The sequence below is a fragment of the Lagenorhynchus albirostris genome, chromosome 7 (assembly GCF_949774975.1).
Source record: "Lagenorhynchus albirostris chromosome 7, mLagAlb1.1, whole genome shotgun sequence".
Lineage (NCBI taxonomy): Eukaryota > Metazoa > Chordata > Mammalia > Artiodactyla > Delphinidae > Lagenorhynchus > Lagenorhynchus albirostris.
The window spans coordinates 13,090,105-13,114,112 of NC_083101.1; the positions used below are offsets into that span (position 1 = coordinate 13,090,105).

General features: G+C 62.5%; 1 protein-coding gene across 17 annotated transcripts in view; it reads right to left on the reverse strand.

Moving 5' to 3' along the window:
• The window catches only part of DAB2IP (DAB2 interacting protein), a 194,977-nt gene that overhangs the window by 8,103 nt on the left and 162,866 nt on the right, over positions 1-24,008 (reverse strand). For 11 of the 17 annotated variants that reach the window (XM_060154439.1, XM_060154435.1, XM_060154445.1 and 8 more), the window contains 11 exons: positions 20,094-20,247; positions 18,281-18,379; positions 16,834-17,388; positions 13,647-13,788; positions 13,413-13,557; positions 10,454-10,690; positions 8,595-8,796; positions 6,552-6,730; positions 3,627-4,494; positions 2,841-2,993; positions 475-671 (listed from right to left, as the gene is read on the reverse strand). In XM_060154439.1, coding sequence (XP_060010422.1) covers positions 475-671; positions 2,841-2,993; positions 3,627-4,494; positions 6,552-6,730; positions 8,595-8,796; positions 10,454-10,690; positions 13,413-13,557; positions 13,647-13,788; positions 16,834-17,388; positions 18,281-18,379; positions 20,094-20,247 — 2,931 coding nt within the window. Of the gene's footprint in view, positions 1-474; positions 672-2,840; positions 2,994-3,626; positions 4,495-6,551; positions 6,731-8,594; positions 8,797-10,453; positions 10,691-13,412; positions 13,558-13,646; positions 13,789-16,833; positions 17,389-18,280; positions 18,380-20,093; positions 20,248-22,239; positions 22,370-24,008 lie in introns of those variants that run through there. The other 6 variants (XM_060154450.1, XM_060154436.1, XM_060154434.1 and 3 more) reach the window with 6 other exon arrangements.

The following is a 24,008-nucleotide window of genomic DNA, read 5'->3' on the forward strand; positions in this document are numbered from 1 at the left end:
CTGGATGCTCTTGGTAAAAATCCGGGGCTCATTCTGGCTACTTCTTCCCTCCCACCCTCACCCACTGCATGTAACTGACATTCATTCCTTTTCCTGCCCCGGAATGGACCCTCACTGTCTTTCCTGGCACCTGCATCCAGCTTCTGAACTCCCCTGTGAGTGCGCAGCAAGAAAACATGACTCCCTACAGGGAGCTCAGGCCCTCTGCGGCTGCCTTGGCCAACCTCACCTTCCACCATCGACACACACTGCACCATGTGGGCCCCCCACACTCCGGGCCACCTCCCGCCTCCCGGCCTGTGCCACTGTCCCCACCGCCTCTGACGCTCTTCTCTCTCCACACTCGGCTCACCCTGCGGCTGAGCAGCCCCGCCCTCGGATCCCGGGCCTCCTGGAGGGCAGCGGACAGGTCCGCTCCTCGGTGCGCGTGCGGCCAGAAGCGGGCGCAGAGCAGTAACAGGCGGCCGCGCTCACCTGCTGATGATGCCCTTCATCTGGATGTCCTTGTCCTCCTGCTGCCGTCGCAGCCGCTCCTCGCCCTCCTCCAGCCGCGCCTGATACTCCAGCACCAGCTTCTGGGTGGTCTCCTCCTGGCACTTGAACAGGGTCTCATACTCCTCCAGCTTCTTGGTGGACATTCGCAACTTGTCCTGCAGCACTGCCAGGTCCTGCTAGGAGGGCGGCGCGCCACGGGCACAGCACCCAGGACAGAGAGCACAGCCTCGTGAGCCCGGGCAGGGGCACAGGATGGGAGGCAGCCCGGTTTGGAATGCCTCAGGGCCCATCACCATCTCAGTCCTCTTCCCACAGCGGGGAGACGCCCAGGGAGAGGGGGCCAATGACACTCGATGCCTGGCCCCCATCCGGGGCTCTCCCACCCGCCAGCCCAACCTACAGCTATGAGGCAGATGAAGACTCAAACCAGACCTCAGAAGTAAAGGTCTTGAGCTTTTCATAATAAAAAAAAGTTATAAACCTCTTGGGTACATTAAGGAGATGACAGTGCTCTGAGAGACGGGGGCTCCACAGGAGGGGACGCTGAGACCCAGAAGGCAAATGACCCAATCACATGGGGAGCACAGTGACTGATGCGGTGAGATCCTAGCCTCCCAGGCTCGATTTGACCCTGAAGCCGTGGCAAGTCGCATAGGAAGTCGGGGGAAGAGATTAAAGGCAGTGGTCTAGGGCTTTCTGGATCTGACTCAGCCCAGCACTCTCGGCCTTCAGGGAGGAAGAGGGATGTATAAAGCGGCAAGAGAAGCAGTGAGCTGGGAGGCTGTGCGAGCTGAACAGAGCGCGAGTCAGGGTCAACACCCGAATCAAGGGGCTGGAGAAGTTGGGCGCCGGGTGCTGTGAGAATACCGGGAATGGGGAAGGCAGGAAGGGCCTCTCCTTGAGTCTCGGGCATCGGGGGCCAATTCACTCATCAGCAAAGGACTGCCCAGAGGCCAGGAGGCAGCAAATATAACTCCTGAAGCAAAGCTGGCCCCAGAGGAGAGCCCAGCTCCGGGAGAAACAGCCCCATCCTAGGTCTCCTGCACAGCTGGTCAGAGTGGGGTCGGGAGGGCCCTCCCTGACAGAGGCAGGACCAGGTATTCAAGGAGCTCAAGGGAACTCCAGGATTTGCCTGCAAGGGTTAATGGCAAAGAAAGAGAGAAACAGCAGCTCACTGGGCCAAGGCACGAGGAAAGAGAACACTCCAGCTGCAGCCTGACCCTTGAAATCGTTCAGGCACTCCTTGTAATTCACAGATGGGAAGGTAGGTAGTCTCAGAAAAGCGCAGAGCCTGGCCCCAGACTCATGCAAGGAGCCTGGGGTGAAGCTGGCCCTCCTTGCTCCCCAGCCAAACTCTGGCTCTTGGAGCACTGTGCCCCATGTCCCCTGGTCCCGTTCACGCAATAATGGTGAAAGCAGGTGGATGCAGTGGACCAAGGGGATGGTGGAGGCGGCGGAATGCAGCATGGACGTGGACCTGACCGCAGGCCAGCGGGAGGGAGAGCGGACACCCCGCCCTGCGTGCCCTCGCCTGAGAGGTGGCTACAGGCTTTCCTGGGGCCGCGAGGGGCGAGGGCACCCGCGGTGAGTGGGGAAGTGGCTGATGCTCTGGGGGGCCTTGCACTGGTCCTGTGTCAGCCGGGGCTCTGGCCTCCAGGAGGAGATGGCAATCGGCCATGGGTCCAGGGTAGCTGCCACAGTCACTAAAAGAATCGTGGGGAACGGAAGCACCCCACTGCTCACCCAAATACTAGATGTACGTTGGGGGTGGGATTTGGATGTCTTAGGACCAATATTTTTCCCCTGGAAAGAAGAAAACATCTCGGAAACAATCTGACATCACCCCTCCCTGGCTCTCTCTCCCAGACCCTGGTGGAGACGGGGACTGGGGGAAAGCCAGGCCGTGGGCAGGCACAATCCCAGAGCGGAGGGGCCTGGCCGGGGTGCCTCCCTGCTGTCGCCAGGACCCGTGCCTCTGCCTCTTCATGCGTGAGGCTCCCCCCAAGGGTCTCCATGCACCTCTCAGGCACCCCTGACCCCCCAGGTCCTGGATTCTCCTCAAGTCCCAGATGCTCAGAAGCTCGGCTGCCCAGTCACTTAGGGAAGGTGCCTCCTGGGGTCTGGATTCAATACGATTCCTGGGTGGGTCTCACATGCAGCCCATGTAGGAAACCTCAGGTTTAAGCTAAATCCTCCAAATTCCACTGACGGCTGTCCTCACGTGGGACCAGGGGTTCAGAGGGGACTGGCCATGTGTGGGAATTCAGGGCTCGAGGGGAGAGAATTCTGCCAGCCACCTCGGGGAGGCAGCCCCCCTGCCCCGCACTGCCAGGGTCCAGCTTTACCTTTTCTGCTTGGCTGAGCTCTTCCTTACTCCTGAGCCTATCCCTGTGGGGGGGGTCTGGGCCCAGGCCCTCGTCTTCTAACAACTGCGCGTTCATGGTCAAGAGCCAGGCGGCCGTGCGGTCCAGGGCATTGGGGCTCACGGGTGAAGGGCCCTGCGATGAAACACAGCTGTGAGGGGCTGGAGAGAGGGGTGGGGGGGTGGCCTTGGGTGAGCCCCAGGGACAAGCGGCTCAGAGGGAATCTCTAGCTGACTGGGCACGTCTGAAGCAGCCCCCGGCCCAGGCAACTCCAGGTGGCCTGAAGCAGAGTCGGGAGCCCAGGTGGCCTCCTGAGCATGGCTCTCTGCCGCCCAAGTGAGAGCGAGTGGACCTGGCCCGGCAGGTCAGTGTCCGGCCCACAGCACATCTGTTACCCTACTGCGTGTACAGCCCTGGAGGCCATCTCAGAGCAGGAGGGGGCCTGGGGGCCACGTCAACCCCTACCCTGGGTCGGGCTTTAACAGGCTTGGAACTGGGCATGGACGGACCCCTCCCTCTTCCTCCTTGACTCCAGCTGTCTCTGAGGAAACTGGCAGAGGGAACCCCGGGCCGCAGTGTCCCTGGTTCACAGGACGCAGGCTGGGGCCGGGGGAGGGGCCGGGGGGTGCACAGGCTGGTGGGATGGGGACGAGTGGGGCATCGTTCAGCATGGGATGGCAGCGGGTGCAGGTGGCGATGACACGGCCAGGAGGAGCAGCGCAACACGGGTTCAGGCCGCCCCCGGCGCCGGAGCCCGGCAGTACTGACCTGCTTGTGCACCGCACGAGGCTTCAGCTCGGGGCTGTCGCCCTTGGAGGAGGAGGACTGTTGCCGCAGCCGGGCTCCGGGGCCAGCCCAGTCGGGCGAGGCCGACGCCAGGGTCCCGCTCGAGGGCCGCGGGTACTGCAGGGTGCTCAGCAGGGTGGGTGGCGTCCGGCCGCGGGGCGCCGGAGGCGGTGGCGGGGGTGGGGGCGGCGGCTGGTCGATCCTCCGCTGGGGGCCGGCGCTGTTCTGCCGCGGCCCCGGGGGCTGCCCGCCCTTCTCAGTCAGCGACACCTGGCGCCGCGCCAGCTCCCCGGCGGTGCTGCTGAAGCTTCCCAGCTTGGCGGCAGCTGCCAGCTCCTCGCTGTTGCTGTGGGAGCTCAAGGAGCTGTGGCCCTCGGAGCCAGAGTCGCCAAGGCCACGGGGAGACAGCGGCAGGCCGGCCGCCATCTGGTACACAGGGTTCTGGAAGGAGAGCGGCGCCAATAGCTGGGGCCGGCCCGGCGTGCCCTCCGAGGTGCCCGCTGTGCTCGGCGTCTGGCCTGCCCGCCGCACCGTGGCCAGCCCTGCCAGGCTCACTGGGGCCACCCGGGCCGGCCACCCGGCCACCAGCTGAGCTGCAGGTGCTTGCCCGTCGACGGCGAGGGCGTCGGGGCCCGCCGGGGAGCCCGCCTCCCCGTCCAGCGTGCGGGCGTCCTGGAGGTCCACCATGGACAGGCTCTTGCCACCGTTGGCCATCTGAAGATCAGGCTCGTTGGCTTCCGAGTAACTCGAGCTGCGGGCAGGTGAGGGCTGGACCCCGGAGGACCTTGTGACAAAAAACAAGTCCTTGTTTTCGGGGGTTGGAGACGGTAACCGGGTGAAATCTATCAGACTGCAGGGAGACAAGCACACACAGGGAAAGAAGGGGGAAGAGAAGAACTGTGAATGCGGCCAAGGCGGGTCCCAACCGAGAGCCCCCGCCAACCTGCCGCCCACCCGGCGGCCTGAGCCAGGGTGGGGGGAAGGGGAGGGGAGAAGAGGGAAGGCAGGGGAGGGGAGGAGGTGTGGGGGTAGTGAGAGTGGGAGAGTCCCGGGGTCCAGTGGCGCAGCTGCAAAATCAAACCACAGCCCGGGCAGCTGACCCTGGCAGAAGCCACCACGAGGGCGAGGGGCTGACGGCTGCTCCAGCGCGGAACCTCTGCACTAGGGACCCGCGCTCCCAGGGTCAGGCCAGGCGGCCTGGCAGGCCCTTTCCCTGCTCAGCTGCATCTTGGGACAGTAGGTTCTGGGGCCTGAAGTGTTCTGGAAAAGCCCTCTGACTAAATCCAAACCCACGACGCAGTGGCTCTCTGCTATCCCAGGGTCCTTCACCGAGAACTAGGGCTTCAAAGCCACGGGGGCTCCCTCTGCCTCTTCCCTCTGCTCCTAGTCACACTGGTAACCAGGTGGGGGCCTGTGCTGAGAGAAGCCTCCACCTGCAGCCTCCTGCTGCCACCCGTCTGACTGGCAGGCGGGGGCTGGCGCTTCCAGCAGAAGCAAGGAATCAGAGGAGGCTCCTCCGGGCGTGACTCAGGCGGGGAGGGCCTGCACCTGCCGTGGCAGGCCATACCCTCACCCCTATCCCGGACTCCCAGACTCTCCCTGGCCCCTCCCTGGAAGCCAACTCCTTGGAAGGAGGTACAAAGCCAGGTGGGCTTTGGAGGGAAGAATGCGGGGGTGAACAGGGCTCTGAGTGGGCTAGAGGCAGCAAGAACTTGGGGGTTCAACATGGGCTTAGAAAGGAGTGGGCTTAGCCTGGGATGGTGAGCAAGTGCCAAGCCCCAGGTGATGGGACTTAGGCAGGGCAGGTAGCGGCCACTCAGGGCCACAGCACTTGTGGGCCGAGAGGAAGTGGACAAGGGCAGCAGGTGGAGCCGGGAGAAACCCAGACCAGCCATGGGCCTGGGCCGTCCTTCCACACGCCCAGGTCAGGTCTCCTGAGAACCCATGTGCCCGGACACCTCTCGAGCCACCACTCGGCTAAGGTGTGTTCCCCACCTGAATCTCTGCTTTGCCTCACTTGGAAGATTGTATGAACGGCCCCTCAAGACTTAGAGGGACCCGAGAAGGGGCATCAAGGTCTCTGCATCTGCCGCCTCCCCCTGGGCCTCCAGTCCCTCGCACCACATCCCCAGGTCCTGATCTCAGCGCCCTCGCCTGCTAAAAGCCTGCTGCTGCCACCATTTCAGAACCAGAGAGCTCCCAACTCTGCTGCTCCAGCCTCATCCTCATCAGCTGGCCCAAGATGGCCCTGGTAGAGGAGGCGAGTGTACAACTGCGCCATAAATAGTTCACTGTAAATGCCAAGATCCTCATTTTGATGTCATCACTCAGAGAACACTCTGCCTCCCCCTCCACTGTTGTTTTATTTACTGGGCACTTGTCCCAGGGCTGGGGGCTCAGAGCAAGAGCTGGGCCTCAGCACCTCTCTAGTTTCCCAGGCTCCCAGTCTCTAAGCCTTACAGTCACCTGAGCTCCTCCTGAAAACACACACACCCTGGAGCGTCACTTCTGGAGATTCTGATTCAGGTCCAGGAAATACCAGGAAACACATACAACCCAGTGATGTGGAAGTGCTTGGGACCAGTAATTGTTCTTCAACAAAAGATGGGTTGTCTTTCTCCAGGCCTTTGTCTGTGCTAGTCCCTCTGCCTAGAACGCCTTTTCCACCAATGGAGGTATTACTTTTTCCTAAGCTCCAAACTATAGCACTACCTCCTCCAAGAAGCCTTTCCTGATTTTTCCCAAACAGAACTTCACTACTTAGGGCCTGAAAAACACACCTGAGTCTCATTCAGCTTGTTTTATAAACGCCAGCGTAGGTACCTTCCACCCCACATGAGACTGCAGGTGGCTGCACCTTGTCCGAACAGGCACCCCGCAACACCCAGCATGCCCGGCGGCATTTACCCGGAGACGTCGTTCTCGATCACCATCTTCTGCAGCCCCGCTGAGATGCTGCTGCTGCCAGAGCCGGGCGTAGAGGCCAAGTCGTTGGTTCCGGCAAGCTGCCCACTGCCTGGGGCACTCAGTGCCGTGTGCACGTCCCTCAGGATTCGAGGCAGAGGCCCCAGTTTGGATACGATGCTCTGCAAAAACACAGCAAGAGGCAGGTGTGACCCACTGGGGCTGCCTGTGGAGGCCAAGTGCGCTGTAGCCACTGTGTTCAAAACTTCTAAGGAGCCAGTCAGAAATGCAGCCCCCTCCCACGCAGGTCAGATCCGGCAGGTCTGGGATGCGGTAGCGAGCCCAGAAATCGCAAATGACGTTTTTACCAGCTCCCCACATATTTCTGGGACAGGGTGCGAGGCCCACAGGGAGAAACGCTAACCTAGTCCAAGCCTTTCACCCCAGTCTGTCCTACCTCAGTTCCCCCCCAGAGAGGACAGGCCACACGGAATCCCGGACCCTCCCCACCTGCAAGGCTTGGCTCGGGGATGGCTCCCTCCCATGTCATCTACTCCACCGGGTGGGCTGGGCCCTGACCCACTCTAACACCTGAGCCCCAGGGGCAACGGCCCAGGCACCAGGCAGGCACCACCACACGCCTGTCAGGCAGACAGTGGCACCTGGGCTGGCTAAACCTCGCTATCCTGGTTTAGACCGATGGTGCTAAGCGTTCCGGGCTGGGGACGGGGGACTCTGCCTTCCCCTGGCTTATGCCCCAGCTTCCATCTAGGGCTTTGTGCAAAAAGAAAGTATGAAAACTCATGTAGTCAACAGAGAAGAGACGTGAGCGGCAAACAGCTCGACTTTCAATCCTGCTGCAACTTCTGTAGCTCCCGCCTGCTTGCGCGGACATGGAAGACGGTGGCAGGGCACAGGCGCTCAGTTAAGTGGTGGCCGTAGACTGAATGGTGTTGGCAGCAGTGGAGGGAGAGAAGCCCTTGGCCCTCATTTCCATTTCTCCCTCCTGGGTCTCTCGGAGCCAAAGGGCAACGGACATAAAGGAGCAGAAATGACTGCAACAGCATGTTTGTAGTTAAAAGCTGGGCCTAATCTGAGCGTCCAGTAAACTAAATGGTGCAGTCACATGACAGGACAGTCTGTGCCATTAGAAAGGTCACAGTGGCGGGGTGGCATGTACTGTCGTGAAAAGATGCCGATGACGGAGGAGTGAGAAACGCATGCGGCACTGCACGCAAAGTTCTCACTTTAACAAAAAGGGAAAGGACTTTGCCTGTGTGTGTACTTAACACATGCACAGATGTATCTAGAAGGCTACACACCAGAGCGCCCTAGGTGGTCACCCCTAGGGACCTTCCAGTAAGGTCCCTTCCAGTCTCGGTTCAGCAGTAGCTACTTTTGTAAGATGGTCTCACAGAGCCCCGGAAAGCAGATGTTTTGGAAGTGGATCCTGGCAGGCCCAGCCCTTGCTGCCAAGAACCTGCTCACTGTGCGAGCTGGGGCTGCTTGGGACAGTGGAACCCAGGCCACGGTGGCTGCAGCAATGTCAGAGATGTCTAGGGAATAACCATTTCAACTGATGGCCAAGGGCAATTCTGGAAAGGTTTGCAACTTCCTGCCTGACACGTGGAGGTGTGGCATCTTCAGTCTTCTTTTTCATATCGGTGGCCTTAAAACCCAGAGCAAGGACATTTTCAGAGAAGCAGCTAACCCTGATCACACTTGTCGGAGGCAGGGAGCACACCCTCAGCAGTGGACTCCATCCACTCAACGCCACAGCCGAAGCCCCAGCACAGAGCGGGCTCCCCTGGGCAGGGGCTGCCGCGGGAACACGGCGCTCCCCACCGAGGAAGTGGGCCCCGAGATCCCCAGCGCTGACAGGGCCTGGGCTGGACCCTTGGGCTCCGGCGCCCGGCAGGGCCGCTGATCTGCACTGCACAGGCGAACCCTCTGAGCCCCTGGCTACTCTGGGAGCTGGAGCAGCCTGAGGCAGCTCTGGTGGCCTTCGGCCCGCCCTCCGCCCATTGCGGCCCGGTGCACAGGCACCTGCTCCAGCTGGCTGACGGCCTCCCAGAGCAGCGAGTGCAGGCTGGAGAGCTCGCGGCCCAGGTCGATGTAGCCCTCGAAGCCGGCCGTGTTGGAGATGGTCTCGGGGTTGGAGATCTCCAGCAGGAAGCGCTGCATGTTGGTCCACTCGTGCTCCAGGAACTGGTTCATGAACGACATGTACTCCTCCTTGCTGCCAAACCTGGAGCCGAGCAGACGGGGTGAGTGCCCTGGGCCCTGCCCAGGAGCCCCCCTTCGCCACTTACTCCCCAGCCAGCCAATCCACTCTGGCTCAGGGCCCTCATGGCTAAGGCTAGAGACCCTTTCTGGGCCTTTTCTCACAGGACCTGGAAGGTTCCGTGGCCCTCACTCCCCATTCACTGGCAGTCACAATCTGCTTCCTCTTTTCCCCCAAACGGCAATGGCCTGGTGCGCAGACGACTCTCAATCCATGCCTGGCCAGGTCTCTCTGCTGAGCTTTCAGACACATTCCGCCACGGACACCTCCCCCTTCGTCCTCAGCTTGGCCAGGTCTGCAGTCATCTCCGGCACCCCAAACCTGTGCCCTCCTCCGGGGCTCCCTGCCCCAAGGGGAGACGCCACCACCCAGCAGAGAGCTGCACGAGGAGCCCGGCCGTGGTCAGCTCCCCCCGTGCCTCCCCCACCGCTGGCCAGGCTGCTGACCTTACCTTCTAATCACCCCGTGACCTCGCAGCAGTGCCTCCAGCATCGTCACCTCCCGGGCCCAATACTTCCATCCCTTTGCTGTTACCAGAAGCGTAATTTTGCTCTCCTCCCAGCCTCTCGCCTGCCAGTCCCGCCCCCTCCACCCCCTGGCCCCACTGCTGTCAGGCTGAACTCTGCAGGACTCTCACCCTCTCCCTCGCTCCAAGGCCCTGCCTGGCCTTCAAAAGCTCCTGCTTTCCTCTTGGGTCTCATCTCCCACCTCCCCCAGCCTGGTACTTGCTGACTCAGGGACTGCACAGTGCCTGGTCCCTCCCAGGCCTGTCTGCCCCGGCTGCCCTTCGTCCTGACACGCAGTTGGGGGAGAACGTCTTTAGGAAGCCTCCCTCTCTCCTCTCCCAAGTAGCGCAGGGCCCTCCTGCGAGCCCGCGTGCCCACGTCCACCCGCTCTCTCCCCTGCTGTAGGGCTGTCTCCCGGAGGGCAGGCCGGGCCCAGAGGAGGCCCAGAGGGGGCTCCATCCATACCTCCTGAGAGCGCCTTGATGACCCAGCCCTTCCGTTTCCACCCACTCCCTCTAAGGTACAGCGAGAACACTGAAGTGCTTCACTAGCAAAGACGTCCTTGGCAGCCTTAGATAAGGACAATCTGAAACAAGCCGGGTGCCCAACCACAGGGGTCGGCTTCAGGAGACACAGGCCCTTGTCCCTCAAAGGCATATTAGTCACTAATTTCAAAACCAAGCGTATGAATGGTAAGTACATGGGAGAATCCTTATGATAAAATGTTCATTCAAAGAAGCAGAAGGGGGCTTCCCTGGTGGCGCAGTGGTTGAGAGTCCGCCTGCCGATGCAGGGGACACGGGTTCGTGCCCCGGTCCAGGAAGATCCCACATGCCGCGGAGCGGCTGGGCCCGTGAGCCATGGACGCTGAGCCTGTGCTCCGCAACGGGAGAGGCCACGACAGTGAGAGGCCCGCGTACCGCCAAAAAAAAAAAGCAGAAGGAAAAAAATACCTTGTCTTCTCCCCTTTGAAAATTACACGGAAACATACCACAGCGGCATGTACGTTCAGTAGGGGAGCTGGGGTGCGGGGAAGGACTGAGGACAGCAGGGACTGGCCTGCCGCACGGCCCAGCTCTGGGGCGGACCCTGCCGTCGGGGGACGTGGCACTCACTTGGCGAAGTTGGCCAGGTTCTGGGTGACCTTGGCGATGAGGGTGAGTGTGCGGGCGGTGCGGTCATCGGGGTACTCCTGCAGCAGGTTGAAGAGTGAGGGCGACATGATGGCCGGGCAGAGGAAGCGCAGGAACAGGGAGGCGCTGATGAGCCGCTCGCTGATGTCCGGCCGGCCACGGCTGCTGCACTCTTGCCGCCACGAGGCGAACACCTCCTTCAGCTCCCGCGGGAAGACACTGTGCCGGGACACACGAGGGGGGCCGGCCGTCAGGCAGGGCGCCAGGACCGGAGGGGGCAGAGCAGGGACCCGGTTCTGGGTCCAATGGAACCGAGTTCCAGCCCTGCTCCACCATGAGGGCTGTGTGAGCCGGCACAGGAGGAGCACAGGGCAGGCACAGGAGCAGGGCCGCCCGGGCCGCAGTCAGGTGGATCTCTCCCCGAGGGGTTGAGTGGGGTGGGACACAGGCACGGGGGAGCCGGCAGTGAGGGCGAGCTCCCAGAGGGCTTCACCCCCCTCCCCACACGGCAGGCATCAGGGTCTAGGGGAGAGTGAGGAAAACACAGGAGGAACAGACCACCACTCCTTGGTTCCCATCCCTGCCTTTTGAGACTTACTCCCTTCACTCAAATAACGTTATAGAGTTAGAGGTTTTCAGCAGAGCTCGGGGTGATCAAGAAGATGGCTGGATCCTAACCACAGGGTGAGGACACAGCTCCCTACTTTCTCAGTGGGGAGGGAAATGGAGGCAGTGGCCTCCCCAGGCGGACCCGGTCACTGTAGGCCACATTCCCGGCACCTGGCTGGGGGCTATCTCCTCTGGGCGTCCCCCCCCCCACCGCCACAGGGAGGCCCCAGCAGGTCAAGCTTTAAGTGGCCTTCCTATCTTTTCACCCTAGAAGATGGGCATTCCCTGAAGCCAGAGTCCACCTGGCTCTGTCACTAGCTCAGGGTGCTCTGACCCAGGGCCTGGCCCTCCCTGGGCTTCGGTGTCCTCACTCTCACACTAAGAACAAGGCCTGCCCTGCCGAGCTCAGAGCCATCTTAAGGCTGGGACCCCCCCAAGACTTTAAGAGGCTTTGATCAGCTTGAAAAGCTTCTGCCCAACAAGCCCAGCACCCAGCCCGGCAGACTCTGGCAGTGAATGTGGCTGAACCAACAAGGACGTGGCTAGAGAGGAAGTGAGGGCAGGTGACCTTTAGTCCTGGCCTCTGAAGTACCAGGCACAGGACTGGGCAGGGGGCAGGCGCTGAGTGATAACGTCTATCAACAGCCTTGTTCAGAATGGAGAGGTGCCTCTGGGCCTCTACAAACGCCAGAAAGAGGAAACAGAAAATCATTGTCTCTGGTTATGTTTCCCTGTGTCCCACACCCGGTCCGCCCTGGGAACAGGCGGGCAGAGGGTGAAAACACAGCCTAGCCCAAGGGTGGGAAGTGTGTTCCAGAGCTCAGGCTCTCTGGCTGCCCCTCTTCCCCTGGTGCCAGGGTTCATTTTCAGCTCAGCCCAAGAGGCCAGGCTGGCCCCAGGTGAGCACCCTGTGTAGCCCTGGGCCAGAGGGCCCTGGGCCGGAGGCGCCCACCCCACTGGCTCTGGCCACTCCCTCTGCCCAGATCCAAAGCTGTCGCTCACCTAGCAGGCCCGCCTCTGCCTGTCCTTCGGGAGCAGCAAAACATTCCCGGGCCCTCCTGTATGCCCAGGCCCGAGCTGGTGAATCTGCCTGCCCCCAGGGCGCTCAGGGTGTGTGCAGGAAACGGACTTGGACCCAGGCACAATCAGGCACTCTGATGGGAGCGGGGCTGTGAGCGAGGGTGCCCAGGAGAGGGGAGCCGACCATATGCGGTGACCTGAAGGAGGGCTGCAGAGGGGAGCCAGATACAGGCCAGGCCGGGAAAGAACATGATCAAAGAAAGGAGGGAGGTATGGCTGGGGGTCAGGGGGTGGGAACGGGGTCAGGAGAGCGACCTGGATGGGGACGGGATGCAGGTCCTGAGCTGCAGCAGTGACCGAGGAGGAAACCTTGGCAGCTCCTCCAGTGTGAAAACATACCCACTGCTTGGGGCTGGCGGCACGGTCCCCTGGACAGTGACGAGGCTGTACTCGGCACCAGGTCAGCCGCCACCAGGTCAGCCGCCACCAGACATCCATGCCTGGGACGCTAGCCTTGGAGCTAGGCTAGCACTCCTCAGCGGCCCCGGGACTGATTCTGGCCCTGACCGCGGTCCTGTATGAGCGGCCGGCTCAGCACACCTCTGCTCCTTTCTGGGGCTGCCAGGAGCCCGCGGACCTCTGTCCCAGTTAAGGCCCAATCCACCTCCTTTGTCCTCTACAGCCCCAGCAGGAGGCCCACACCTGGTGTCCAGGCACCCACACAGGCCCCTGCTGGGCCTGATCACAGCCTGTGAAGTGAGCACCAGCTCCTACGGACAGGTGAGGAGTCCCAGGTGAAGCCATCCACCCACCCCAGGCGGGTGCCCGAGCAGGGCCTTGTCAGTCTGGCTCCCTGGGCAGCCCCAGCACCTACAACAGCACCAGCTGGTGCCCGCTGTTAAGCATGTGCGATGGGCTGCCAGGTCCGGTCCTCACCACTGCACAAACCACGTCCTGCATGTATGCTCTGGAACACTGCTTACGTCTGACAGCCCAGAAAGGACCAGGACGGGGGCCTGGCAGCCCAGCGAGACTCAGCGGGGTCAGGCAGAGGGTGGCTTCCAATCCCAGAGCCCCACTCTGAAGCCGTGTGAGGTGCGGGCGTATCCCCTCTCCTCTCCTTATTAAACCTCAGCTCTCCCGTTTGTGAGTCGGGGATGATGGAGGAGAGCCCCTCACAGAGCTGTCCGGAGGGAACAAAGCCCAGCACTCCATAGGCACCTGCACAGAAGGACCCAGAAGGACAGGGGAGACGCAGGGGTGGGGGGCCCTGGGCAGCTGAGGCCGAGAAGGGCGCGGAGGCAGCACTGACCAGTAGGAGTTGATGATCTTGCAGAAGGCCAGCTCGCAGCACATCTTGAGGTTGCCCTGGTGCTCGGGGAGGTCAGCGGCTGAGCACTTACTCGGGTCCACTTCACAGTTCTCATCCGATTCATACAGCGCTTTGATGAACTCCCCTGCGGCCAGAGGGCAGGAGGGGGCAGTGAGGACCTGGCGAGCTTGCCCCGCCTCTGCCCTCTGCCCCCGGCCGGCCCACACGCCCTACCCAGTGCGTCCTGCAGGTACTTCTGGCCCACCAGCTTGAGGTACTCCTCGATGGCCTTGGTGGCCAGCGTGTTCTCCCGGAAGATGAGGTGCTCGTCTCCACAGCGGTCCACCTCCGACATCATCAGGTCTGTCAGGAAGTCCTGTGGAGCCAGGTGAGGAGAGTGGACCTGAGCAGACGTGGCAGGTAGGACCCTAGGGTTCCAGACCCACACCCTGGCCAGGAGACCCTGCTCCTCGAGGCTGCCCCATTGCCAAGCTACTGGTACCCGCTGGTGGGGGTTGCCTGGGAGTGAGGGCAGGGCAGCCTGATGAGGGGGGACGTCTAGCCATGGCCACATCAGAGCTGGGTACCGGATCAGGGATGCAAGAGCATGCTGCATGGAGCCATGGGCCCCCGTATCACAGCCGGACCCGCGGAACTCAAATCTCTGCTCAGCCCTGCCCAGGCCTGGTGGGGTGACGGGAGCAGAACTCCCCCACCCAGTGCCATCAGTGTCGAAGAGGACAGATGGGCTGCCCTCTGCCCCTCGCACAAGCAGCTGCCACTGTCCCCCCATTACTCTGACGGGGTCTCCCACACCAGACATGGGCTCGTCCTGTGCAGCCTCACAGGCAAGGACGAGAGAGAGGCAGAGGCAGTCCGGCTGCCCTGGAAGGCAGCGAGCCAGTGCTCAGATGGAGAGAGCACCGACCTCGGCCTGGGCGGGAAGGCGGCCCACCAGCCTCTCAGCCCCAGGCGCGGCTTCACGGGCAGACCCCAGGAGGGAGCCTGAGCCCACGCCTTCCCTCCTGACTGCAGGGAGGCTGCACGATGAACCTGCTGCATCACCCAGGTGGAAACTCCTCCCTGGAGCCTGCCTCCTCACGCCCACGGCCAGCCTTGTGACTTGGGGGATGGGGGGGAGGACAGGCAGGAGGCAGGAAGTCGGAGACCCGGAGGAGGGTGACAGTCGGGCCAGGGGCCGCCCTGCACAGAGGCTGCACTGGCCAGTGCGGGCCAGGGCTTCTGGAGCTCTGGAAATTCCTCACTCCGATGGGCACAACTCTGGGCCCCTCTGGAATCACAAGTGGCCCTTGAAATACAGAACCGAACTCTGGGTCCCGGAGACCTGGCTGGCTGGCCAATGGAGAGACAGGAGGGGCTGGGGGGAAGTGGCAGTTGGCCTCTCCGGGGACCACACAGCCTGAGGACCCCTTCCTGACCACAGGTGACCTCCAGGGCCCCCTCTCTGAACACACGACAGCAGAGGTAAGTACTGCGTGTACTGCTCTGCTCTTGCCCACAGGGCTTCCTGAACTCCTAGAGCAGGCGCGAGGCCCAGGTGGGGAAGAGGAGGGGCTCTGCTTAGAGCTAGGACCCAACGAGGGGGAAGAGGCACAGAACAGGACAGGGACCTGTCCAAGGCCACACAGCTACCTGGGCCACACTGGGCCCGAGTCTCTTGTTTCCAGGCCCCGTTCCTCCCCTCGCACTGAGGGGAGGGGGGACGGCAAGGAGAACGTGCCAGGTGCTCCCTCACACAGCCCTCCCCCGGGACTGCAGGGCCCTCGTCACGTGCTCTCGAGAGGCATTGCACCCGTCAGTGCCCAAGTGGTCAGAGTTCGGACAAACGTCACGCCAGCAGCCCGAGTTACTTCCTATCCTTCCATCCACTGCTCTCCCCACCTAAGGGCCCACTGGGAGGCTGCAGCCCTGGCTTCCACCTCCTTCCACAATAAGCACCCTGATTCTTCTGTCTCAGCTGTGAGTATGAGAGCTGAAGGTCCCTTCAGACCGGAGTCAGACTCCCAGGCCAGCCCAGCCCTCGGGGGCCACGTACTGGAAGAACAGACACAGAGACAGAGAGAACGCTGCTCCAGCCCTGCTGCCTCCCTGGAACTCCCTGCGGAGGCACGGCTTCCATTCACTTAGTTTCTAGCCCCCTTTCCACTGCTAAGCAAGAAATTAAGAGACAGTCCCACATGCAGCCTTGCCCAGGCAGGTCGGAGGCTGGGGACAGGGGAAGGTGGTCCAACAACGCGGAGGAACCGAGTGCCGGACCCCACGGGGCCCATGCCAGGAAAGCGCCCCTCCCTGTTCCTGCGTTGGTCCCACACAATGAGCCCAACAGGCAGGGGCTCTGAAGGGCCCGAAGGAGGCCAGGGCCTTCCGGGAACAGATAGAGGATAAGGGCCCCGATGGAGCACGTGCCCTGGGCTCTGCCTGCGGACCTGAGGCCCGGCCCCGCCCGTGTCTTCCCCAAGCCCAGGCTGAGGGCTCAGGACCTTGACCAGGGCAGTCCCTCACCCCCACCACAGGCCGCAAACCACACCACGTCCAGAGGGCAGAGGCCCAGCTCCCGGGGCCAGCACACACGGCCTCTGCAGTGTGGACAGCCCTTCTCCACTGCATCCAAGGGAGGGGGCAGGGTGGAGGGGAGGAGGTGTGCCCTCGAGGCCCACAGAACCACACTCCACTGCGATGGGCAGGTAGGCGTGTGGAGCCTTCCAGAAGGAGCCTACCTGTCTCCGAAGCCAGGTGGGTGGGGCTGAGGTGTGGTCTGGCAGGGGGAGGCAGGTGAAAGGCCTCGAGAGGGGCCCCCACCCCGGCCCTGGAGGGCTTTAGATGAGCTCTGCTCCTGGAGACTCTGGAGCTGGGGACGGCTGTAGCTGTGGCAGGCTGCCCGTCAAACAGAGGGCTGCAATAGTGACTGTGTCCCACGTGTGTGAATTGGGAGTGAGGGGGGAGTCTGGGGCTCGGACAGTGGCCTGCACCCTGGCGGTCACCTGTTGGGATGTGTCCCAAACTCAACACCTCACTGGACGTGTGTGTCTGGGTCGCTGGGACCTGTGTGCCGGCAGAGGTGGGCCTCGTGGCCTGCTCGCCTCGAGCCTCAGGGAGGGGCCAGCCCTCTGGGGCAGTGGGTGAAGTCCCTAAACCCATTTCCTCACTGCAAGATGTGCTCCGGTCCAGGGGCTCCATCCCCGCCTCTGTGATCAGCTCCAACCACGGCGAAGGAGCACCAAGTCCCCACCCTCCACGATGCGTCTCTTGGCTTTCAGAAACTCACCTGGCTGTGACCAGTGCCTCCACCAGAGCTGAAATCCATGACGTGGACATGGGGACCGGTAGGTAATCCAGCACGTCACCCAGCCTCCCACGGGGCGACATGAGGTGGGGTCCCGCCTGAGGCCCACACACCTACCTTCACCTTGCCCGTGCTCTGCAGGATGTGCACCAGGGCCGATGCCATCTCCTCCTTGGTCTTGGCACTGAGGATGGGCTCGAGGGCGGCGCAGAGTCCCAGGTAGTGGTTGGTGATGTGCTCGGCAAACTCCTTGTACATCTCCATGGGCAGGATGGTGATGGTCTGGTAGCGTGCCTTGATGCGGATCATGGGCCCAGGGCCCTTGCCGCTCTTGGGGTTGGGCGTCACCACCGGGTACCACTTCTCCACGAACTGCCGCCCGGCCACGGAGGCGGCGGGCAGGCTCACCAGGCCCAGGTAGCTGTTGCGTTCCTTCTTCTTCTTCTTGTCTGTCTCGCGGTACAGGTGGACGGTGACGGTGCGCAGGGGCGGCAGGTTGTGGAACTCGAAGTGCTCGCCCCAAAAGACGTTGTCAGTCTTGAGCTTGCCCGTGGTGCGTGCGTACAGCACGTCGTCCAGGCAGAGCTCGCACAGGTACTTCTTCTTGGCAGGCAGGTCCTTGGCCTCGATCACCCACAGCTTCAGGATGTGCTCCACGCGCCGGCTGTTGTCCTGCACACACGCACAGGGGGGCCGCGGTGACTGGGGGCCCAGCCGCCTGCCCATCGCCCAGCCCGTAGCGGGGAAGAGCTCTTGGAGCCTGGAGGAACCGGGCCCCGGGCGAGGGACAGCTCTGGAGTCTGACGGCTGTGGGGCTATGGGGCTGGATCTCTGCTCTACCTCGCCCTAGCTCACTGACCGTGGGCAAGTGACCATCTAAGCCTCAACTCCCTTTTTTTATTCCCTTCGGAATTAAAACCGAGTACGGAGCAAGTAAGAGGCTAGCACAATGCCTGGTACACGGCAGCCGCTTATTGGCTCCCCTGTAGTTTGCTGGTCTGCAAAGTCACTTAGAGGTAAGACCATCACTAAGGCCCTTCCTTAGTAATGTCATGGCGACCAGGACTCAGCCCAGGCCAAGCTGGCCAGGGAGGCAGACACAGAAGCAAGTGATGACAGTCGGGGTCCCAGGAACCTTCTGGGAGAAGCCTGGGGGCAGCAGGAACACAGAAGGGCACCAGCCTGGGCCGGCGGCGCTCGCCTGGAGGAGGGAACAGAAAGCGAAGCTGGACTCGAAGGGATGAGCAGGATTCAGCCGGGGTGGGGGAGAGGGTCAAGAGCTCCAGGCAGATGGACACCAGCACCCAAAACCCCAGTGCTCAGTTCTCTGGCCCAGCGTCTAGAGTGTGCAGCTTCGAAGGCTGAGGCCCCCAGCACGGGTCAGCCTCTTTCAGAGCCCAGCACTACGGCCCACTCGGGTCCTGCCTACACGCAGGCTGCCTGCACCCCCAAGCCCAGGCCACACCAGAGACCCCTCCGTCTTCTCCCTCACGTCGGCGTCTGTGCTCTGCTCTGAGTCTAGCCTCCACCCCCCATGCTCTGGGGACAGCGGACACAGGCCCACCTTGTTGGGATGCACCGCTCGCCGCAGGTTCTCCATCCACTTATCCCGCTCGGCTGCTGACCGGCAGGAGAAGCACTTGCTTCCCGACGACGTCGTCACCTGCGGGGGACGGGCAGGACAGCGTCACGGGGAGGGGAAGGCAGCAAGGCGGCGTGATGGAGGACCTCCAGGACTTGGGGGAGTTTCGGCTGCCAGGTCTGACCGCACCTCAGCCCCAGGCAGGACGCAGAACAACGACCCCCATATTTCACATTTGCGGGTGGTGCACCGAGACCTGTGGTCCCAGAGCAAGACAGTGCCAGGAGGGTGGCCCAGCCCCGTGCCAGCTGGTGCCTGGTCCTGGCTCCTCACCCCTGCCTCAGTGCCCTCTGACCACAGGAAAGCATCTTTCTGAGTCCAACCTCGTTCTCCTGGAGATGGTGGGAGGCAGAGGGCACGGGCCCCCGCGTGAGTCAGAGAGCAAGGCTTCACCCAAGTCTCCCTCTAGCGGTGGAGCCACAGGCACCTAGCAGACAACCACGGGTTGGCACGAGGGTCACCTTGGTCCTCAGCGGACACCTGCCGATGACGCTTCTCTTGCCAAGTGACAGCGACAGCAATGGCGGTCACAGAAGGCTAACCTACTTGGGGCCAGACTAGAGCACTGAGAACTGGGCTGTCTGGGTGTGCTGGGCCCTGGGGTCCTGCCTGGAACCCTTACCCTCCCCTCCCTGTCTGACTTGCCCATCTTCTGGTCTCCTCCGGGTGAACAAGCCCAGCCCTAGCTGTTCCTGCCCTGTTCCTGCTGTCCCCAGCACGCCGAGGTCTCTACCAGGGAACCAGACGCCTTATCCAGCCATTCACGGGCCTCAGAAGCCACAGCACCCCCTGCTGTGGACCAGTGGGCAGGCACCATCTTCAGCCCGCCCCAGGCAGAGAAGTCGGAGGCCAGAAGGAGCCCAGCTGGGCCAGGAGTCCTGAACCAGAAACGGCACCCAGTGGGCACAGGGCTAGGGCAGATGCCAGGCACCACCCTCCTCTTCCCCTGGAGCTGGGGGTGCCGGGAGGTTGCCCTATTATTCCCAGGGTCGTGCCTCTGTCAGAAAGCTCTCCTAATTATGCAAGACTGTTGGGGGTGGGAAGCTTCCCAGAAACAGAGGTGGGAAGAGAACATGAATAATTAGAGAAGCAATTAGGAACTCCCAGCAACACCTGCGACATTAGTTACCCTGGCTCTGGCTTGGCCTCAGGCTTGTAGGCTGACCTTTGACATCGTCTTGCCTTCACTGGGCCTCAGATTCCCCATCTACAGGGAAGCACTGGACAGGTGATCCTCGGTAACAGCCCTGTCAGGTCGGGTGGCTGACCCTCTGCTCTCAAACCTTGGGTCACAGAACGCCGGGGCAGGAAAGATTCTGGCTTTCACCACGCAGAGGCAGGGACAGGGCCAGAAAAGGGGACACTCCCCACTGCCCTACAATGCACTGGAGTGGTTTTGCAGGAGGGGTGAGCAGGCCTCGAGACCAGCTCTGGGGCTTGAGCCATTCCACATACGCCTTGAACTCGCTTCCACCCACTTGGACCTCTTGCACTTCCCAGCATGGGGGACAGTGCTGGTCTGTCTCCAAGGAGGCCACAGAGCAGGAATGAAGCCCCCGTCTCCCAGCTCCACTTGGTCTCTTGGGAGGCAAAAGCTATGACAGATTCTGGCCGCTGTCCCAAAGAGCCTGGCCCCTGCAGAGGCCACGCAGCACTCCAGGCGGGCGTCTGGAGGAGACCTGGCCTCGCGGGAAGAGGACACCAGTACCCGCCCCGCCCCTGCGGCAGGACCCACCTCGAAGCAGTAGTCCTGGCCCAGGATGCTGCTGTGCACTGGCTTGATGACCACCTCCTCCTCCATGCTGAGGTCCAGCGCCTCCACCGCGCTGCTGGGGCTGAGCAAGGACTCGTGCGAGCGAGACTCCTTCAGCCTCGGCATCAGATGGGACCTGGGGGGAGGGCAGCAGGGTGCGTCAGGTCAGGCCTGCCCTGTCCCCTCCCTTCCCTTCTCCTCCAGGAAGCCTGCCCAGAACCCCCCATTTGGAGGCAATCACTCCCCTCAACTCCCACGGTCCTTTCTGTCGTAAGGCAGAGTTGGGGGGAGGCGACATCATGGTGCTGGAGTCAGAGAGACCAGCCAGTCCCTTTGCCCCAAGGCAGGACTCTGGGTAAAGGGCTCAGCCCCTAAGTGGTGGTGGTGGGGGGGTGGCCAGAGGGGCCGGCGGGGAGGTAAGGAGTTGAAAGTTGGCACTGGGTGCAGGGTAGGGCTGGACCTGGCTTCTCAGCAGCCCGAGACCCACAGAGAAGAGCGGACCCGACCCAGGCAGCCTTCTGGGGGTCTGGTGCCTTCCCCATCCCATCCCCTCCCCTCTGCTCCAGTCCCCATCCAAAACAGAAGCAGTTGCCCTGTTCCAACATTTGTCCAGGACATCACTGCCGACAGAACCCTTTCTCGTACACCATCCCACTCCGCCCACTGGCCCCAGGCAATGCAGGAGCACCGGAACTCTGCTGCTCCTTTCTTAACAGACCGTGAGGCTCAAAACAGAAGGGATGCAGCCATCTCTGCACGGTGCCCAAGAGCTGAGACTCAGACAGGGTCCACAGGCTGGGGTTCGGGGGTCAGGCCAGGGTCAGTGGGTCCAGTACAGGCACAAAGAGCACAGGTAGTTCACTCCACCTGATGCCCAAATGGAACCTGGACCAGGACTGGCTCTGACAGACCTGGTCTTGGACCTGGGCCCGCTGCTCACCTACCACGTGGCCCTAGACAAGTCACTTCCCCTCTCTGAGCCTCAGTTTCCTCGGCACTTCACGTGGAAAGCGCCTTAGACGGCATCTGCTCCGGTGCTCGATAGAGTCCACCTCAGAAAGGCAAACGTCCCTTTCCAGAGTCAACAGGACACACAGCAGTGCCCCACTGGGCCTCCTCCCACAGCCGGGGCACAGGAAAAGCCAGAGGACCAGCCAGGCTTGCAAAGACCACCCCGGGAGAGGCTGGGCAGGCCTCGCCCCTACTCACGTCCACAGTCCAAACCCTGGCCTTAGCTCACCCAGACCTCCTTCCCCCAACACCCTCTGCCTTTCAGCTCCTGGCCTCCGGGTCCAAGGCTCAGGCCATCATCTCTCCCTGTCTCGCCAAAGACCCTCTCTCAGGTCAGTGAGGCCTGGCAGGACCACCACAGACCTCCCTGTAGGGCACATACACCCCGTAACCCATTTCCATAACCACCTGTGGTAAGAGGGCCTGAGGTCCACCATGTGTGGACCCAGGAATCCAGAGATGAGCCGAACAGACCCTGCCCAGAGGGCTTCACAGGCTGACAGAGGCCACCCTCTAGCCCCTATACTTCTCCATGGCAACAGCCCTCCCTGACACGCTGTCCTGTGCTAGGCACTGCATGGCAATCAGGGCTGGAACTGGGACCCCAGCTCTTGGGGACCTCACAGCCCAACCCAAGAGACCCAGCTGGGCTCCCCCAGCTGCTCCCCCATGCCCAGCATGAAGCTGGCGCAGAGCAGGGCTCAGATCCCTGGAGCCGAGTCAATGCCCTCAGGCAGGACTCCTGAGCGCTCCCAGGGGAGCGGAGCAGAGGGAAGCTGTGAGGCAGGCTAGTCAGGTTAGAACCCAGCCAAACCTCCCCAGGACGCACCGAGGCCCGAGGCCACTGGCATGCACAGCTGTGGCGCCTCTGCTCCTCCAGCACCCTCTGGGAGACCACACCGCACACACGCACGGCTGTCACGCCAGGTGCTGACAGGCTTCTCCCGGCGACAAACCCTCCACGTCCTGCTTGGACGGCCCAGCCTCCTTCCTATCACGGCACTGACCAATGTGGTGGCTGGGTCTGCCATCCACTCTGTTGAGATTCCACCCTGGGCCTCCCTCCATACCTCAGTGCAAGGGATGCCCTGCCTCAGTTGCCGGGGAAATCACCCACCTCGGAAGGGCTGAGACCCAGAGCCCCCAGGCCCGCTGTCCAGGGCTGAAAACCCAGCCCACCGATCAAGATCAGGCTGCTTTCTGGCCCAGCCCGGAAAGCCCTGCCAGGTAAGATGCTGGGAGCTGGGGCGGGTGGAGCGGGCACCCAGGAAGTATTCTACATAGGGAGGAGCTGGCAGGCTGCGGCACCGCCTCCTGCCTGGGGCACCTGAACGAGCCGGCTGGGGAGGGGAGAGAGAGGCACACTCAGCAGACAGGGCCTGCCCAGGGAGAGGGGCCTCCGCTCCACAGCCCAGGAGCCCAGCGGGCCCAGGCCAGACCCCACAGCAGCCAAAGCCCGGAACCTGTGGCTGCAGAACCCTCCTCTTCCTTCCCCACCATCCTGCCCACAAGCAGGCCCCAACTGGCCCAGGCCTCACTGGGAAGGTTCCTGACAGAACGGAGGACTACGGGAAGCTCATGGCTAAGGCGTTCTGGCCGCAGCTGGGCAGCCCTGACCCTCCCCACCTCCCCAGGGATTCTCTAAGTGGGAGGACCTGAAGCAGGGGCCGCACCCACCCCTGCAGCCCAAGCTCACTGCGGGGGGGCGGGGGGGGGGTGTCCAGGGAGGCCCAGTGGCTACTCCTAGATCTCCCAGGTGCTTCTGGGAGTGGAGTTGAGGGCCAGGCTCTGACCACTGCCCTATGATGGGGCAGGGCTAGTGGGCCTCTGCTCTCTGACTCACAGGCAGACGCATATCCTTCTCGCTCAGCCTGGAGTCCACCTGCCCCCAGCTCCCCACAAGGCTCGTGGGGGAGAGAAAGGGGCACCTATTCATCAGGCCCTGACGTGCAGCTCTGGGCCCAGAGGGGAGCGGGTCTGCTGTGACCCTGCAGGGTGGGACCTCCTGGCAGAGGGGACTGCTCCTGTGGCAGTGACTGATAAGATAGATGACGGGCTCAGGGAGGGAAAATGGTCACTTGGTCACTGGACCCAGCAGGCCCACCTCACAGCCTAAGATCCACCTCCTCCAGGAAGTCAGCCAGCCCTGTCGCAGGCCCACAGCACAGCACCCCCTAAAACTCCACCGCAGGGACTCCTGCCCCATCAATCACCCACGGCAGGCCTCGACCCGGCCCGCCTCTGCTGCAGCCAGCATCGTTGGGCACTTCCTTTCTCACCTCCAGCTCCTGCCTTCCCAGGCTGGGCCAGAAGCCCGTCCCAGGCCATGCTCCAAGAGGGCGGCGAGCAGGCACGGTGCCCCTACCCAGGAAGCTTGGTGGGCGCCCACCTCCACCTGGCCAGGGCACCCAGCTGGTCACTTTCAACTGCACACAACTCTGCCAGGAACACTCATCTACCCATTTCACAGAAAGGTAAGATGGGCTCAGGGAGCAGCAGTGCCTGCATCTGCCCGAGGCCCCCTGCTGGAAGGAGGACACAGGTTCGTCTGGGAGTCCCGCTCATGGCTGCCCTCTGTGGTGTGGAGGTCTGTGCTCTGACGCCATCGCCATCGTATGCAGGGCCTCTGCTGCCCCGAGGCTGGGGTGGGAAGAGAAGCTGGCCCAACACACCCACTGTGTGGCCTCGCCCAGTGCTCAGCTCAGTCTGTGACGGCCCCGCTGGGGACCTCCTGCGGCATCTGGGGACCAGAGCCTCGGTCTTTGGCGAGATGGCACCCAGGAAGACAAAATCCGTCGCGGGGACCTCTGCTCGCGCAGGTTATCCCCACAGCCCAGGTCTGAGCTCCTCCTCACAACCCTGCCAGGGACACCACATTGGGTCAGA